At 33.8% G+C, this 15660-nt stretch overlaps 1 protein-coding gene across 1 annotated transcript in view; it reads right to left on the reverse strand.

Moving 5' to 3' along the window:
- The window catches only part of GPR158 (G protein-coupled receptor 158), a 734480-nt gene that overhangs the window by 120939 nt on the left and 597881 nt on the right, over window positions 1–15660 (reverse strand). The window contains exon 7 of the mRNA XM_053713931.1: window positions 9815–10053. Within this exon, the coding sequence (XP_053569906.1) occupies window positions 9815–10053 (239 nt within the window). The remainder of the gene's footprint in view (window positions 1–9814; window positions 10054–15660) is intronic.

Here is a 15660-nt window from a genome sequence, read left to right on the forward strand (position 1 = left end):
GATTCCACTGCAGTTTTGACTAAAACATTTGACTAAAAACATTAAAATTGCCTTATTTAGGCTGAAAGTGGAATGGGCTTTTTCCTAATACTTCTATCTATCGCACATGATGTGCAGTGCGATAGATAGAAGTATAGGCAAAAGCACTATCCACTTTCAGCCTGCATTGCCTTCAGCACCACCTACAGGTCAGCCCTTAGCTTTCCTAACTGCACAGCTCTTAGTGTGCGAGAGCCTGCTGTCACGTGACACTCACACACTAAGAGCTGTGTGTGTGGGAGTGGAGGAGGAGCATTGCGGGCTTCAATCAGTTGAAGAGCCCGGCCCACCACCACTGCAGGCAGCACTAACGAAGGATTTTTTTATTATTATTAATTTACATAATTTATTTATTTTTGGCTGAAATTTTTCTGGTGGGGGGAGGGGGCAGGTGTGCACGCTCAAGCAACTCTCCAGGAAGTTGCGGGATCGGGAGTCTCAATAGTGTGGCTATCTGACACCCGCAAATTGACGGAATAGGGGAAGCAACATGTCACCCGGTCAGCCCTGCTTAGTTTCTACCCATGTGTAGCGGTAGCCCTCCTCCTCTGGGAGTAGCAATAAGGAAGGGGGAGCGAGTGGGGCAGTGAGGACACACACACAGCACAGGGAGGTAATGGAAGGGGGAGAGGACAGTCTGAACTACCACAGAAGAGCAGTACTAGACAGAGGCGGAAGACAACAGTAAGTTACACAGTATGTCTACCAGTTGTTTTTTTTTTCTTGCCCCTTCACCTTTTCTACCCTGTTAATGTTATTCATTAGACACATGCATAATTTATATATGTGTGTGTGTGTGTGAAATACTTTAGAAAACTACATTTAAGTTGACTAAAAAGTTGTATATACATATACAACTAATATGATAATATACTAAAAAAATAAAACTCAGATTGTTTTTAAGAATATAATATTGTATGTGCAGTGTGTATTATACATAAAACTATATGACTTTTTTATGGGCTAGTATATTGGATTAATTACTTTTTAAGTGTTCCTAATTATACTTACGTGTTTGCATTTTATTTTTTAATGATTATTATGTATAATCCATGCTGGAGAAGCACACTTTCACTGCCACAGTGCTTTAGTGATTAATTGCAAAGTTAAAATCCTTACAGAATTGTAATTCAAGGGCAACTATCTCCTACTCATTGTAAAATGTACTTATTTACAAAATGGACATATATGTATGCTATGGTTTCATTCTTTCAGATGCAATTTTACAGCATACCCATAATAATCATATTATAGCTATGATTATACAGGACTGAATTTCTGTTTTATATTTTAGTTTTCCTCAATTTTCCTAATATAAAACTTTTCATGCTGTATGCTATATAGCATAACAATTTATGTGAATCTAGTATTGTGTATGTGTGTGTGTGTAAGGGCTGGTTGATTGTGTTGTGATACTACTTCTGCCCATAGTAGTCTCCTTGTTAATGTTGGTCTGTGTGTAGACCAGTCTCCTGTCAGTATGCATGTCTAAACTGATTTGTAAGTGTGCCAGTGCTATACCTAACTTGGGCATTTCTTAGATATGTTGCTAAATATATACACACATACACAATAAAATGGGCAGAGCCATCTGAGGAGCGAGGCTAGTGTTCCCCCATCTTCAAAAGTCACCAGCCGCAACTGGGGGCAGGGAGGTTGTATGGTAAGAAAGGATCTACACTACAGAAAAATTACAAAATAAATATTAAAATAATAATAATAATAATAATAAAAGCCCTAAACTGCATACTGGCAGCCTGCCAGTGCCTAAGATGATGATAACCAGTGTGGGAGAGGAGGAAAAATAACTGTTTGAGAGGTTTTCGGTAAGAATCAGGGGGTGAGAGGTGTCAGGTGGGAGGGTAATCCCTACACTACAGCAAATATTAATCTTACAACCTAACTGATTAATATCTTCACTGCCTGGAATTTTAGATGTATGGTGCGTAGCTGTAATCAGTGGTTTTATAACTGCCAAAAACCAACGGCCAAGCCATGCATGTCTGCTATTTCTGAACAATGAATGTAGTTGTTGTGTTTAAAGAATTTCAGTGAGAAACCCAGTTTGCAAAAACGTGAATGTTTTTTTTCTTCTTATATGATTTGGCGGCTAACTAGTTAAATATACCAAAATGGGCCCAGATCAATACCTTAGGTTGTCTACTTTAAAAACATATGTATTTTTTATAAGGAAATTAAAAAAAAGCTATATTTCTGTTTAAACTGAGTGATAGCAAAAATTCCAAAATTTTCAAGTTTTTTTTGGACAAGCCTGGGGTTATGAGACAGGAAACCAGAAAAGTTTAGGTTCTTAACATTTTGGAATATTTTACATTAATCCCATATAAAATATGTATTACTCCTCAGCATATCTAATTTGTATGTTTCAAACCAATATATCAAGTCCTGGCACAGCAATGATATGGTTCACTGAGTAAAAAATTGCAATGCCAGTATGGTTATAATTACAAGATAATAAGGTAAAGTACAATAGGAAAGCATTTTACTTCCCTATCTGTGGTTAATGATTTTGTTGAAAGTAGTAATTAAAAAGTAGTTAAATGTGCTAAATGGTGCTGATTTTGGTTTAGTATTAAATATTTATCTCATATTTTTAATAAATATTCAGTTAAAAAATGTATTTATATAATTATATACTAATATAAGCAGAGAAAATGTGAAAGCTCTTTCATTTTAAGGCTATAAATTATTGCTAATATGCACATGCCTATATACAAATACACACATTGTGTATGTGGGTAGGTGGATAGATAGATAGATAGATAGATAGATAGATAGATAGATAGATAGATAGATAGATAGAGCGATAGAGAAATAAGTATTTATATAATATACATAGCATGCAAATACAGTTTATCACTAGCAATAACTAATATGTAGGTTGCACGTTTCATTTCTAATGTTCTATTAATTTAATTCACTAACAATGACATATAAATAGGTCTGTAGCATTTAAAATGTATTCATTTAATGATTCATTCCAGGAGAACTAATTTGTCAAACTATATTAACTCAAACGGATAACAAAAACACCAATTAAATGATAAGCTGGATAGCTGAACGGTCTTGCTATTCATAGGCTGACCGAGCTGACATTTTACTTTCTAAATGTATTTTTCTGATTTTGGTTACTGCTCATCAAATTTAATTGACCACTGTATCAAATGCTGTTTTCATCTTTAGTATTTTGTTTTATTTGAGAATGTATAATGGAATTCTACAATTAAGTATAGGCTTGCCAACAACTGGAAAAAAATTAGAACGATTGCTATAATCGTTACAAGAAATAATAATGCAGCATTATTTTAAATTAAGGCAAAAATAATTTTTCAAGACAAGCTTTTCACATGATTTTAATCTTTTACAAAAGGCATTTATTTTTTATTTTTCTTGGTTTATTAATATTTTTTACATATTATTCTGTTCCCACATTTATACATTTACTATATAACACTTAAGGGCCAGATTACAAGTCGCGTTAATTATAGCTTGGGTCATGATACGCTATATCGCCTAACAGTGATATTTGATATTACAAGTCCACAGTGAACCGTGTCTACCAAAGAAGGGTTAGTGCGGCCAACTTCACTCTAGCACAACCTATACTTTCAATGGATATTGTGAATGTGCTAACAAGTTGAATTTTATAGTTTGTGCTGGCAATGGCATTGTCTTGATCTGGTGGTCCTCCATCCACACCTTGATTGACCTGGTTGTATGGCATGGAGCATTGTCCTGCTGAAGAACCCCAAGATCATCACTGATCCTCCACCAAATATTACAGTAGTTGTGAGACACTGTAGCTTTTAGGCCTCTCCAGGTCTCCATCTAACTATTAGACAACCAGGTGTTGGGAAAAGCTGAAAATGTGACTCATCATAGAAGAGGACCTGGAATCAGGCAGATTTATCTTTGTGAAAGACGCATGAATAATGCCACGTACAAGGTTATCCTGGAAGAAAAAACTTAGATCCTTCTGCTCTGACAATGTTCACCAACTCCGAGATTGTTTTTTAAAGCAGGACAATGCTCCATTCCACATAGCCAGGTTAATCAAGGTTTGGATAGAGGACTACCAGATCAAGACCCTGTAATGGATAGCCCAATCTCCAGACTTGATCCCCATTGAAAGCTGCTTGAATGTTTGCACGAGGGGTGGTATAAAGCCACCTAACATATATGTGTGTGTGCCTGGTTAACTGTTACACTCAAATAAAAAGTGTTACAAAACACATCAAAAATAAATTTTAAACTACAGTTACACTCATAATAACACTATCTAATAAAATGTATTTTAAAAAAATTGCATAAAAAAGTTATAAGGGCTCAATGATATGAGGCGTTAGAAAAAAAAGGAATGCAAGGGGTTTTAACATTAAAGGGACAGTCAACACCAGAATTTTTGTTGTTTTAAAAGATAGATAATCCCTTAATTACCAATTCCCCAGTTTTGCGTAACCAACACAGTTATAATTATACACGTTTTACCTCTGTAATGATCTTGTTTCTAAGCCTCAGCAGACTGCCCCCTTATTTCAGTTCTTTTGACAGACTTGCATTTTAGCCAATCAGAGCTGTCTCCATGGTAAATTCATGTGCATGAGATCAATGTTATCTATATGAAACATGTGAACTAATGCCCTCTAGTGGTGAAAAATCAAAATGCATTTAGATTAGAGGTGGGCTTCAAGGTCTAAGAAATTAGCATATGAACCTCCTAGGTTTAGCTTTCAACTAAGAATACCAAGAGAACAAAGCAAAATTGGTGATAAAAGTAAATTGGAAAGTTGTTTAAAATTACATGCCCTATTTGAAACATGAAAGTTTTTTTTGGACTTGACTGTCCCTTTAAGATACATACATATCTAAATATGTGTATATATATATATATATATATATATATATATATATATATATATATATATATATATATATATATATATATATATGTACATATGTATTTATATGTGCATATATGTATTTACAGAAATATATATACATAAACACACACATATATATATATATACTGTATGTGTGTGTGTGCATTAGAGTCCTTTGCAAGTAGAAAAAACATAAAAAATATATTTATGCAATGTTTATATTTACTGAATTGTTATACTGTGTATTTACTGTAAATATTTCCCATTCCAGTGTTCTGCACATAGCATTATATGTTCTATGTATTTTTAAATAGATATTCCTATAAATATCTGTACCCACACCCACAGCTGGCACCCTTACACTCCCCTCAAACCCACAGACGTCTAGCACTCTTTACCGACAAATTTGAAATGATACTCCATAACCCCTAACTAGACAGGAGACCACCTTTGTAGCCTATGAAATAAAAATGTACATGTTTTTTCTCTACAGGAACCTTTCGTAGACTGAACTTACTTTTTATTTAACTAGCACTGATAATATCTTATGTAATTCAAAATAGTACATGCAACCTGGTTAGCAATCTGTTATATATCACCTATGCAAAGGACACATTGTTGTTATTTACGTCTCCTGACCAGCGAAACACTGTTGTATATGTACCTACCTCTATTTTATAGTGTATGTAATGGTTCTATTTTCTTCAATAAAGCTTTTTAAAAATAAAAATAAAAAAATATCTGTATATATCCATACCTATATCTAATCATGTATATATAGAAATAAATATATATGTATGCAAAAATCTATCAGATATATATTTAAATATATTGTTAAGCATAAATAGAACATATTCTGCTATGTGCAGAACATTGGATTATGAAATATGCAATATTATCTTCTTTTCTTGTGGTTTTAATATCCACAATCGTGTTTGTGCGACTTGTGAGTGTTTTTTTCAACCTTTTCTGCTCCATTTAAGTTTTTAGGGGAATGCGATTTTCGCATTTGCAACTTCTCAAAATCTTTTTGTGAAGGCGACTTTGCTAACACAAGAGCAAAAAATTACTTCTAGCAGTTTTAACGCTCGAATGCAAGTCCAAAGTACTACTCCACTTGTAACCTAGCCCTATATGTCTATATATGTGTATACATGTGTATTTATGTGTTTTTATGTGCACATATGAATGTGCACATATAAACACATACATTTGTCACACTGAAAAAAATCTATACATTGCACACAAGGAGCTTGAAATATGTTTTATTACACAGTGGTAACCACTATGCATTTCTACCAATTGCTCAACAAAACTATAGAAGAATATCAAAATATCAAAATGGTCTTGCAGAAGATCTGCTATAATGAGCACCAGTGGTCTATTTATGTTAATCTAAAGATGGTGAACGTCTTGCTTGGGCAGCAAAGTAGATACACAAATTACCTTTGTTTCATCTGCCTGTGGGATAGGATAAAGAAAGATCAGTGGAAAAATGTGACATGGCCTTCAAGGGAAGACATGACTGTAGATGCAGAGAACATAATTAACAAGCCATTGTTTGACAGTGAAAAAATAATGGGGACATCTATAATCTCTAAAATTAGGGCCAAAACTGATGCCATATATCCGAGATAAAAAGTTATTTTATAATCGATCTAATATCATTGGCAACAAATTCAGTATTGACCTGTGTTATATATATTAATTGAGAACATTTTTGACCCATTTAGGTCTAAATTATGAGTGGCCTGCTAACTGTTGCACGCAAGTGATATAGGATTTATCGCTGCTCTTTGCATGCCTTCGGAAGGAGCACTTTTATTACTAGTTGTAAGTGAATGTGTCAGCACAATCGCAAATTAAGCTTATCGGGTTAACATGGCTTCAGAGCTCTGGTTAGCTGCTATGCTCAAATAAAAAGTGTTGGAAAAACACATCATAAAAACATTTAAAGTGCAATTACAATCATAATATTATCTGATAAAAATTAGTTTAAAAAAGTATTGCATAAAAAAGTTATAAGAGCTTAAATATATGAGGTCTCAGGTGTCAGGAAAAAAGATAGGAAGAGGGCTTTAACAGAGATACATAATAAACATGTCTAAATATGTGTATGTGTATATATATATATATATATATATATATATACTGTATATATATATATATATATATATATATATATATATATATATATATATACATACACACAGTGTATATATATATATATATATATATATATATACACACACACAGTATCTCACAAAAGTGAGTACACCCTTCACATTTTTGTAAATATTTTATTATATCTTTTTCATATGACAACACTGAAGAAATGACACTTTGCTACAATGTAAAGTAGTGAGTGTACAGCCTGTATAACAGTCTAAATTTGCTGCCCCCTCAAAATAACTCAACACACAGCCATTAATGTCTAAACCATTGGCAACCAAAGTGAGTACACCCCTAAGTGGAAATGTCCAAATTGGGCCCAAAGTATCAATATTTGGCCACCATTATTTTTCAGCACTGCCTTAAAGGGACAGTCTAGTATAAATTAAACTTTCATTATTCAGATAGGACTTTTAATTTTAATCAACTTTCCAATTTACTTTTATCATCAAATTTGCTTTTTTCTCTTGATATTCTTAGTTTAAACTAAACATAGGTAGGCTCATATGCTAATTTCTAAGCCTTTGAGGGCTGCCTCTTATCACATGCTTTTTAAATCTCTTTTGAACACAAAGAGACAGAAAGTACACGTGGGCTATATAGATAACACTGTGTTCAGGCACAAGGGGTTATTTAAGATTCAGCACAAAACAATGCTAAATTTAAGACAATAGATAATAAACAGCCACAGTCATGTGATCAGGGGGCTGGAAGAAGGTTCCTAGATACAAGGTAATCACAGAGGTAAAAAGTATATTAATATAACTGTGTTGGTTATGCAAAACTGGGGAATGGGTAATAATAAAGGGATTATCTATCTTTTAAAACAATAACAATTCTATGGTAGACTGTCCCTTTAACCCTCTTGGGTTAACACTCCCACCACCATGCTTGACTGTAGGCAAGACACACTTGTCTTTGTACTCCTCACCTGGTTGCCGCCACACACGCTTGGCACCATCTGAACCAAATAAGTTTATCTTGGTCTCATCGGACCACAGTCCATGGTTCCAGTAATCAATGTCCTTAGTCTGCTTGTCTTCAGCAAACTGTTTGCAGGCTTTCTTGTGCATCATCTTTAGAAGTGGCTTCCTTCTGGGACGACAGCCATGCAGACCAACTTGATGCAGTGTGCGGCATATGGTCTGAGCACTGACAGGCTGACCCCCCACGCCTTCCACCTCTTCAGCAATGCTGGCAGCACTTATACGTCTATTTCCTAAAGACATCCTCTGGATATGACGCTGAGCATGTACACTCAACTTCTTTGGTTGACCATAGTGAGGCCTGTTCTGAATGGAACCTGTCCTGTGAAACCGCTGTATGGTCTTGCCCACCATGCTGCACCTTAGTTCCAGGGTCTTGGCAATCTTCTTATAGCCTAGACCATCTTTATGTAGAGCAACAATTCTTTTTTTCAGATCCTCAGAGAGTTATTTGCCATAAGGTGCCATGTTGAACTTCCAGTGACCAGTATGAGAGAGTGTGAGAGCGATAACACCAAATTTAACACACCTGCTCCTCATTCACACCTGAGACCTTGTAACACTAATGAGTCACATGACACCGGGGAGGGAAAATGGCTAAATGGGCCCAATTTGGACATTTCAATTTAGGGGTGTACTCACTTTTTTTGCCAATGGTTTAGACATTAATGGCTTTGTGTTGAGTTATTTTGAGGGGACAGAAAATGTACACTGTTTTACAGGATGTACACTTGTATACAGTGAATGTAGCTAGCTCCCGCTCTGTCCTGGTAGTGGGATCGAGATATATTCAGTTTAATGGTGTGATCGGGCCCGCTGTGACTATATAGTGTGCCCGCAATGCTCTTAGAAAAAAACAGACCTGCTCAGTAGAGCCAGGAGCAGTGTTCTGTAAAATTCATTTTCGTAGTAAAATATATCTGCAGTCCTTTGCTTTAGAAAGCTGGTGCGCTAAGCTAATGTTATATAATTATGCACTATGTGCAGAATTATATAACATTATTTGGAAAGTTTACTGTCACTTTAAGACTAATTCTATTATACCACAAAAATTAATTATTTTCTCTCATCAAGGGCCATTTGAATCATCATCCATTGCCTATAGTGTTCATGCTCCAAACAATATTTTTGGCTACAGAAAAGACAATTTAACACATCTATATCCAATTTAGAATCACATTATTGAAGAGCTAACTTTAGATGATGGGCTTTAGATACATGTAGAAAAAAAAAATATATATATATATATATATATATATATATATATAGACTCCATAGTTCCTGGTTCAACATTTAGTTTACGTGAATAAATCAATAAGATACAAGATGGCTATCAGACACTTAAACCTCATTGTAATGCATTATAAAACACATCCAAAAACATTATATGACTGTGTGGCAGATTTTTGTTTGTTTAATTAAAGGGTTTCTGCTAGACTGGAATGGGTTATTGATATCTATGATGTCACCTAGAATTTTCTATTAATGTTCTTTTTATTACACTAAATGAGGAGACAACATGGCTGACACGTGTCTGTGTCTTTTTAGGTGTATGTCTTGTTATTGTTATATAATAAAAATAAAACATTTGCGACATCTCAATTTTTTGACAGCTAATATTTTTCATGTTTTTGCTAAACTTTGCTATGAATACATTTCTTTACTAGTTCTTGGGGGAAAAAAACAAAAATGTTTAATCAATTCAAATGAACATACCAACAGCCATCATATAATCCCAGCGATCTATCAGGCACATGTTAAAATGAAGATGGTCTGTAGTTTCTCCTTGAACAATAAGTGAAATGTTTCTATCCATATTTTGACAAACAGCTGAAGTCCACGAAATAAGAAACCAAAGAACTAACAGAAGAATCACAGACAGCATTCGCATTACTCTGCAACTTGTCATGTATGGGATGCGCTGGGCCGTACGTGAGAGGAACACTTTTAAAACCCTGAAAAATAAAATTTAAAATAATTATAATTTAGAATAAAAAGTTGTACTTTTTAAATATTTTCATACATCATATTTATTTGTTAAAAAGTGCATGAAAGTTTACCATAAAGAAACTATTGTATACTAAGAAGCAAGCATCTGGCCAACTCTAAAGGCATATTAAGCTCATATATCCATAACTAAATCATTTTATAGCTTTTTTTTTTTTACTGTAAGGTTAAACTTTTATGATTCAGACAGAACATGCAATTTTAAGGTTTTTTTTAACAAATGTCTTCTCTTGGTATCCTTTATTTAAAGCATACCTAGATAGGCTCAAAAGAAGCAATGCACTACTGGGATCAAACTGGTGATTGGTAGCTATGCACAACTTATCTTTTCATTGGCTCACCAGATATGTTCAAATAGGTCTTAGTAGTGTACCTTGGAGCTGACTTTAACTATGTGTTAACACATTTGCAGGGGTTAAACAAATGGTTGTGTGTAACTAACAATGCTATAATTTGATGTAACACAGCCCCTTTGACACTGTCATATTGTTAGAAAAATCTACAAGGTTATGCAAATCAAGAGCAGTTCAGGGATGCACCTCTGACAAATCCTGGTAGAATTCATGTCTTTGGTCTCCATTGCTTTGGCCAGTTTGTGTGGTATGTTGCAGACTCAGGTAAAATTCACTACACTTTATGATGGAGGTCATCCGGCCACTCTGGAAGGAGTGTACCTAACACATTTTCAAAGTTATTTTGCAGCAAATACAGGCAAAATAAATAAGGAATGAATATTGCAATATTGATTCATTTTGCTAAATTAAATTGTATACAGGTCAATAAATTACAAGTTTAATGTCACTCTAAAAAATGGTTCAACATAGGATAGTTAGGATAGTGTACTGCAGAAGGTTGTGACGCTTTCCAGTGGGATAATGTATTTTAATAACTTTTAATATAGGTTGTCTATGAAATAAAAAAAAAACTGTAAAAATAATTGTGATACTGTATTTATTTCTTCAGCTACAGTACATTCACACTTTTTCAATGCAATGCAACAAAAAGTGGAATTATTTTGTGTGTTTTTTTAAGTATTTGGCAAACAGCCAGTGTAATTTATTTTATAAATGCTGTCAAAAAGTCCATGGTTCCACAAAAACTATAATGTAAATTCTCCGGAACATTCTTACGAAAGGTAGTAACTAAAAATTATAACTTTTCTATTTTACACCTGTTTTGCACTTAACATATAAAATATTTAACAAACCCAAAGCAAGTATAAAATGTCACCTCCACCCAATGGCAACATTCAAAAAATTAAACACATTTTTACACATTAGATTGATTGATTGTATAACATTCTAACATGCGTTTAATGTAATAGTATTTCTAATGTTATCTTTAAATCTAATATTCTAATTACATTTTCTAATAATTCGATTCGAATTATGCAATATTCGAATTTGAAAAATTCCAATTTATATATTTGTAATAGTAATTCTAATGCTATCTTTAAATTTAATATTTGAATAGTGCAATATTCAATATAGAAACATTCGACTTGATATATTTGTATTTATTTACTAAATACCCTACCACATAAACTATTGAACTTCTGAATAGTATTTGTTAAATTGAATGTTACATTCGAAATTTCAAATGTGGACATTCAATCTAATCATAAACATTTGAATTCGAAAGTGACAATCGAAAACTATAAATAGCATTCTATAAAATAATTTTTTAGAATTTTCGTTATTATAAACATTCGATTATGTAAATTGAATTTCGACAATAACATTCGTTCTAACATTCGAATTAGAATATAAACACATTTGCCCATCCCTATTTGAAAACCAGTGATCTACAGTATTGATAAAAAACTATATTGATCTACTATCGAAAGAGACTGATATCTGCATAAATATATATTGACATAAAAGATATAGTAATAGAAACACTGTGTACAGAATAATGTAACAAAGGTAACCATATCTTTTAAAAATTAGATTTCTGCAGCTAAAAGTTTATTTACCTTAAATGTATAGACATCCTCTTCAGTCTGCAGTTTAAAAAAAAAAAAAGAATGTGCAACAGGCTCACTTTTTAACTAAATGTAGCATTTTTCTGCTCTAGGTAAAGCAGTCAACAATTTTACCTAGTGCTGAAACGCGTTACATTTAGGTGAATGGCACTATTTGGCTTTTATTGTCCATTTAATGTATCTTTAAGTTTACTTTTTAATATTTGTTGTCACTAAGGGAGCCCACGGAACTGCCAAAGTTGTTCACCTAATCAAAAGGTACAAATTTACAAGAATCTTTAAATTCAACTTTTAAATTTGAAGGGGCGGCTAATTAAAATATAGCTTACCATACCCTAAAGGTAACGTATGAAGAAAACTAAATTTAGACCTAACAACTGAAGACACACAACTGTTCTCTACATGTACGTTTAATATATTTTACACCACATAACCTGTTTACCCGATAACAGAACAAAGACATGCATATGTAGCTTTTCAAATAATAGTCAAAAATACAGATTGAACTAGTATTTCCTATCAAATATCGTATTAATAGTAAAAAGAAAATGATGTTGATGCCAAAGTATAACTGCTCACTCAAAAGCAGAGGGGAATTTCCACCAGATCTACTTAGTGAATTTTCAATAAACAAAGCTAAGAATACTTCATCCATAAGATACATCTTTCTTAACACTTCATAAAGATTGGGAAATAGTTTTTGCATTGTTTAAAATTATACATATTTTCATATGCAAAACATATTTACTTGATCTAGTCATAAATACAATAGACTTGACTTGGCCACTTCGAAACAGAACTGGGCTATTAAAGACTGGATATCAAAATGCAGCTAAAGAATATAGGGACAGTCTACTCTAGATTTTTTATTGTTAAAAAGATAGATAATCCCTTTATTACTCATTCATTAGTTTTGCATAATCAACACTTATATTATTATACTTTTTACCTCTGTGATTACCTTGTATCTAAGCCTCTGCAGACTGCCCCCTTATTTCAGATCTTTTGACAGACTTGCATTTTAGCCAGTGTTGATTCACAAATAACTCCACGGGAGTGAGCACAATGGTATCTAAATTGCACACATGAACTAGCACTGTCTAGCTTTAAAAACTGACAAAATGCACTAAGATAAGAGGCAGCCTTCAAGGGATTAGAAATTAGCATATGAGTCCACTTAGGTTTAGCTTTCAAAAAGAATATCAAGAGATCAAAGCAAATTTGATGATAAAAGTAAATTGGAATGTTGTTTAAAATTGCATGCCCTATCTAAATCATCTAAATCATGTCCCTTTAATATCTGGTTACATATTCTGATACTACTTTGGCAAATCTCATTTATAAATGTGCCTTTTTATAGTGAGCAGCAAAATAATACATTAAAAGGTATAGGAAACCCCATTTTTTCATGATTTGGATAGAACATACAATTTTAAACAACTTTCCACTTTACTTCTATTATCAAATTTGCTTCATTATTTTGTTATCCTGTGCTGAAGGATCACTATTGGCAGATAACGTAACACATCTAGTTAGCCAATCACAAGAGACAAATATGTGCTTGCACCAATCAGCAGCTAGCTCCCACAAGTGTAGGATATGTGCATATTCTTTTTTAACAAGTGATACCAAGAGAAAAAGGGGCATTTGAAAATAGAAGTGAATTTAAGTGATTCATTTAAGTAATTCATGATTATACATTGGAAACATCAAACTAGAAAGGAGATGAGTATAAACATCAATATCACTTACAGGCATATTTTCAGGAAACTAAGAACAAGAACCCAATTAGTCACAGAAATTGATAATATCGTTCTCAGAATTTAACACGTCTGGAACCTGAGTTCTCATTCTGAATATCCAGAAGACTTCCTGTTTCCTCAAAATATGTAATCGGTCGCCTCCCCTGATTGGCTTTTAACAGCTTCAATAGCCATCCAAACGAAGCTACTGACATCCTGACTATGAACTGAAATAAAGTGTTTTGGCAGAGAAGAACAAAGGGTATTATTTTTAATGTAGAGAAGATGCTCTCTAATACATGTCTTTACATCCCTTGTCGTCATGCCAACATATTGACCCCCACACTGGGAGCACTCGACTAGATAGATCACATATACAGAATTGCACTTTGATGTCAAAGGTTTCTCCTGTATTATGTGATCTAAAACTTTTGGTGACCCTGGCATGATCACACGCTATGCATCGTGCACTGCAACATTTATAGAAACCATTAACAGCAAGCTAGGAGCTCTTTGACCTGGGACTGGTATTTTTGAGCATACTTGGTGATAGCAATCCTCCAAGTGTTTTCCCTTTAGAATAAACTGTTCTAAATCCTGTGTCCACCACTTTCTTCAAGGCTATATCACCATACAGAACTGGGAAGTATTTCTTTATTATGTTGCACACCTTATAGTACTGATCTGAAATCTGGGTCACAAAAACAGGTCTTTTATCCTTTTCCTTCTTTTGTCTCGATTTTATTAGGTCGTCCCTATTTATGGCGACTACTTCACTACCATTTTTTTCTATCATGCTTTAAGGGTAACCTCTCTTCTTCATTCTATCTGTATGTTTTTTTCTAGCTCTAATATAATCTTTCTGTTTAGAGCAGTTTTTCTTGAGTCTCATTAATTGGCCTTTTACAATACCCTTAGTGACATGCTTAGGATGGTTACTGGAGGAGTGTAAGAGAGCATTCCCAGCTATCAGTTTACAATATAAATCTGCAAAAACGTATCCAATTTTTGACATCACCTCTAAGTTCAACGTGAAGATAATTAATAACATGCTTGTTCTATTCATAGGTGACCTTAATAGTTTTATCACTCTTGTTCAAAAAGGCTACAAATGCACTTGCTTCGGCCTCACTCCCTTCCCAGACCACAATGAGATTATTGATAAATCTCTTATACAGCTTAATAGTCTTACTGAAATGACCACTATCAGGGCACACTCCAACCACCCAATAAAGAGGTTAGCCCTTTCTCTGAAGATAGAAGTCATATTCAAACATCAGGTAATTGTTTCCAAGTAAAAACTTGATGACTCTGATAATATATGATTTGAAACTGTCATTATAGTTAGTCTCCTGGTCTAGGAAATATTTAATTGCCTTTAAACCCAGGGAGTGAGGGATGGTAGAGAACAAAGAGACAACGTCTATGGTTAGCCAGCTCATGTTTTCTTTCCATTCAAATGTTTTAAAGACATTAAGAACATGAGTAGTATCTTTTAAATGGCTCATAAGCTCTAGAACTATGGGCTGTAAAATGCCGTCAATCCACTCAGATAATGACTCCAACAGGGAGCCTATGCCAGCCACAATAGATTTACCTTTGATGTTATTTAGACCTTTGTGTGTTTTAGGTAAGTGATAGAAGACAGGTGTTACAGGATTCTGAACATAAAGGCAATCAAAGAGGTCTCTGTCAATAAATCCGTCTATGAGACCATCATCAAGAAGAGAAAACAGAGCTCTCTGTATCTGCTTAATCGGATAACCCAAAAGCTTTATATAAACTTCTTGATCAGAAATATACCAGCTTCTTTCACAAACCACAATACT

Source organism: Bombina bombina, chromosome 5 (assembly GCF_027579735.1).
Source record: "Bombina bombina isolate aBomBom1 chromosome 5, aBomBom1.pri, whole genome shotgun sequence".
In the NCBI taxonomy this organism is placed as follows: Eukaryota; Metazoa; Chordata; class Amphibia; order Anura; family Bombinatoridae; genus Bombina; species Bombina bombina.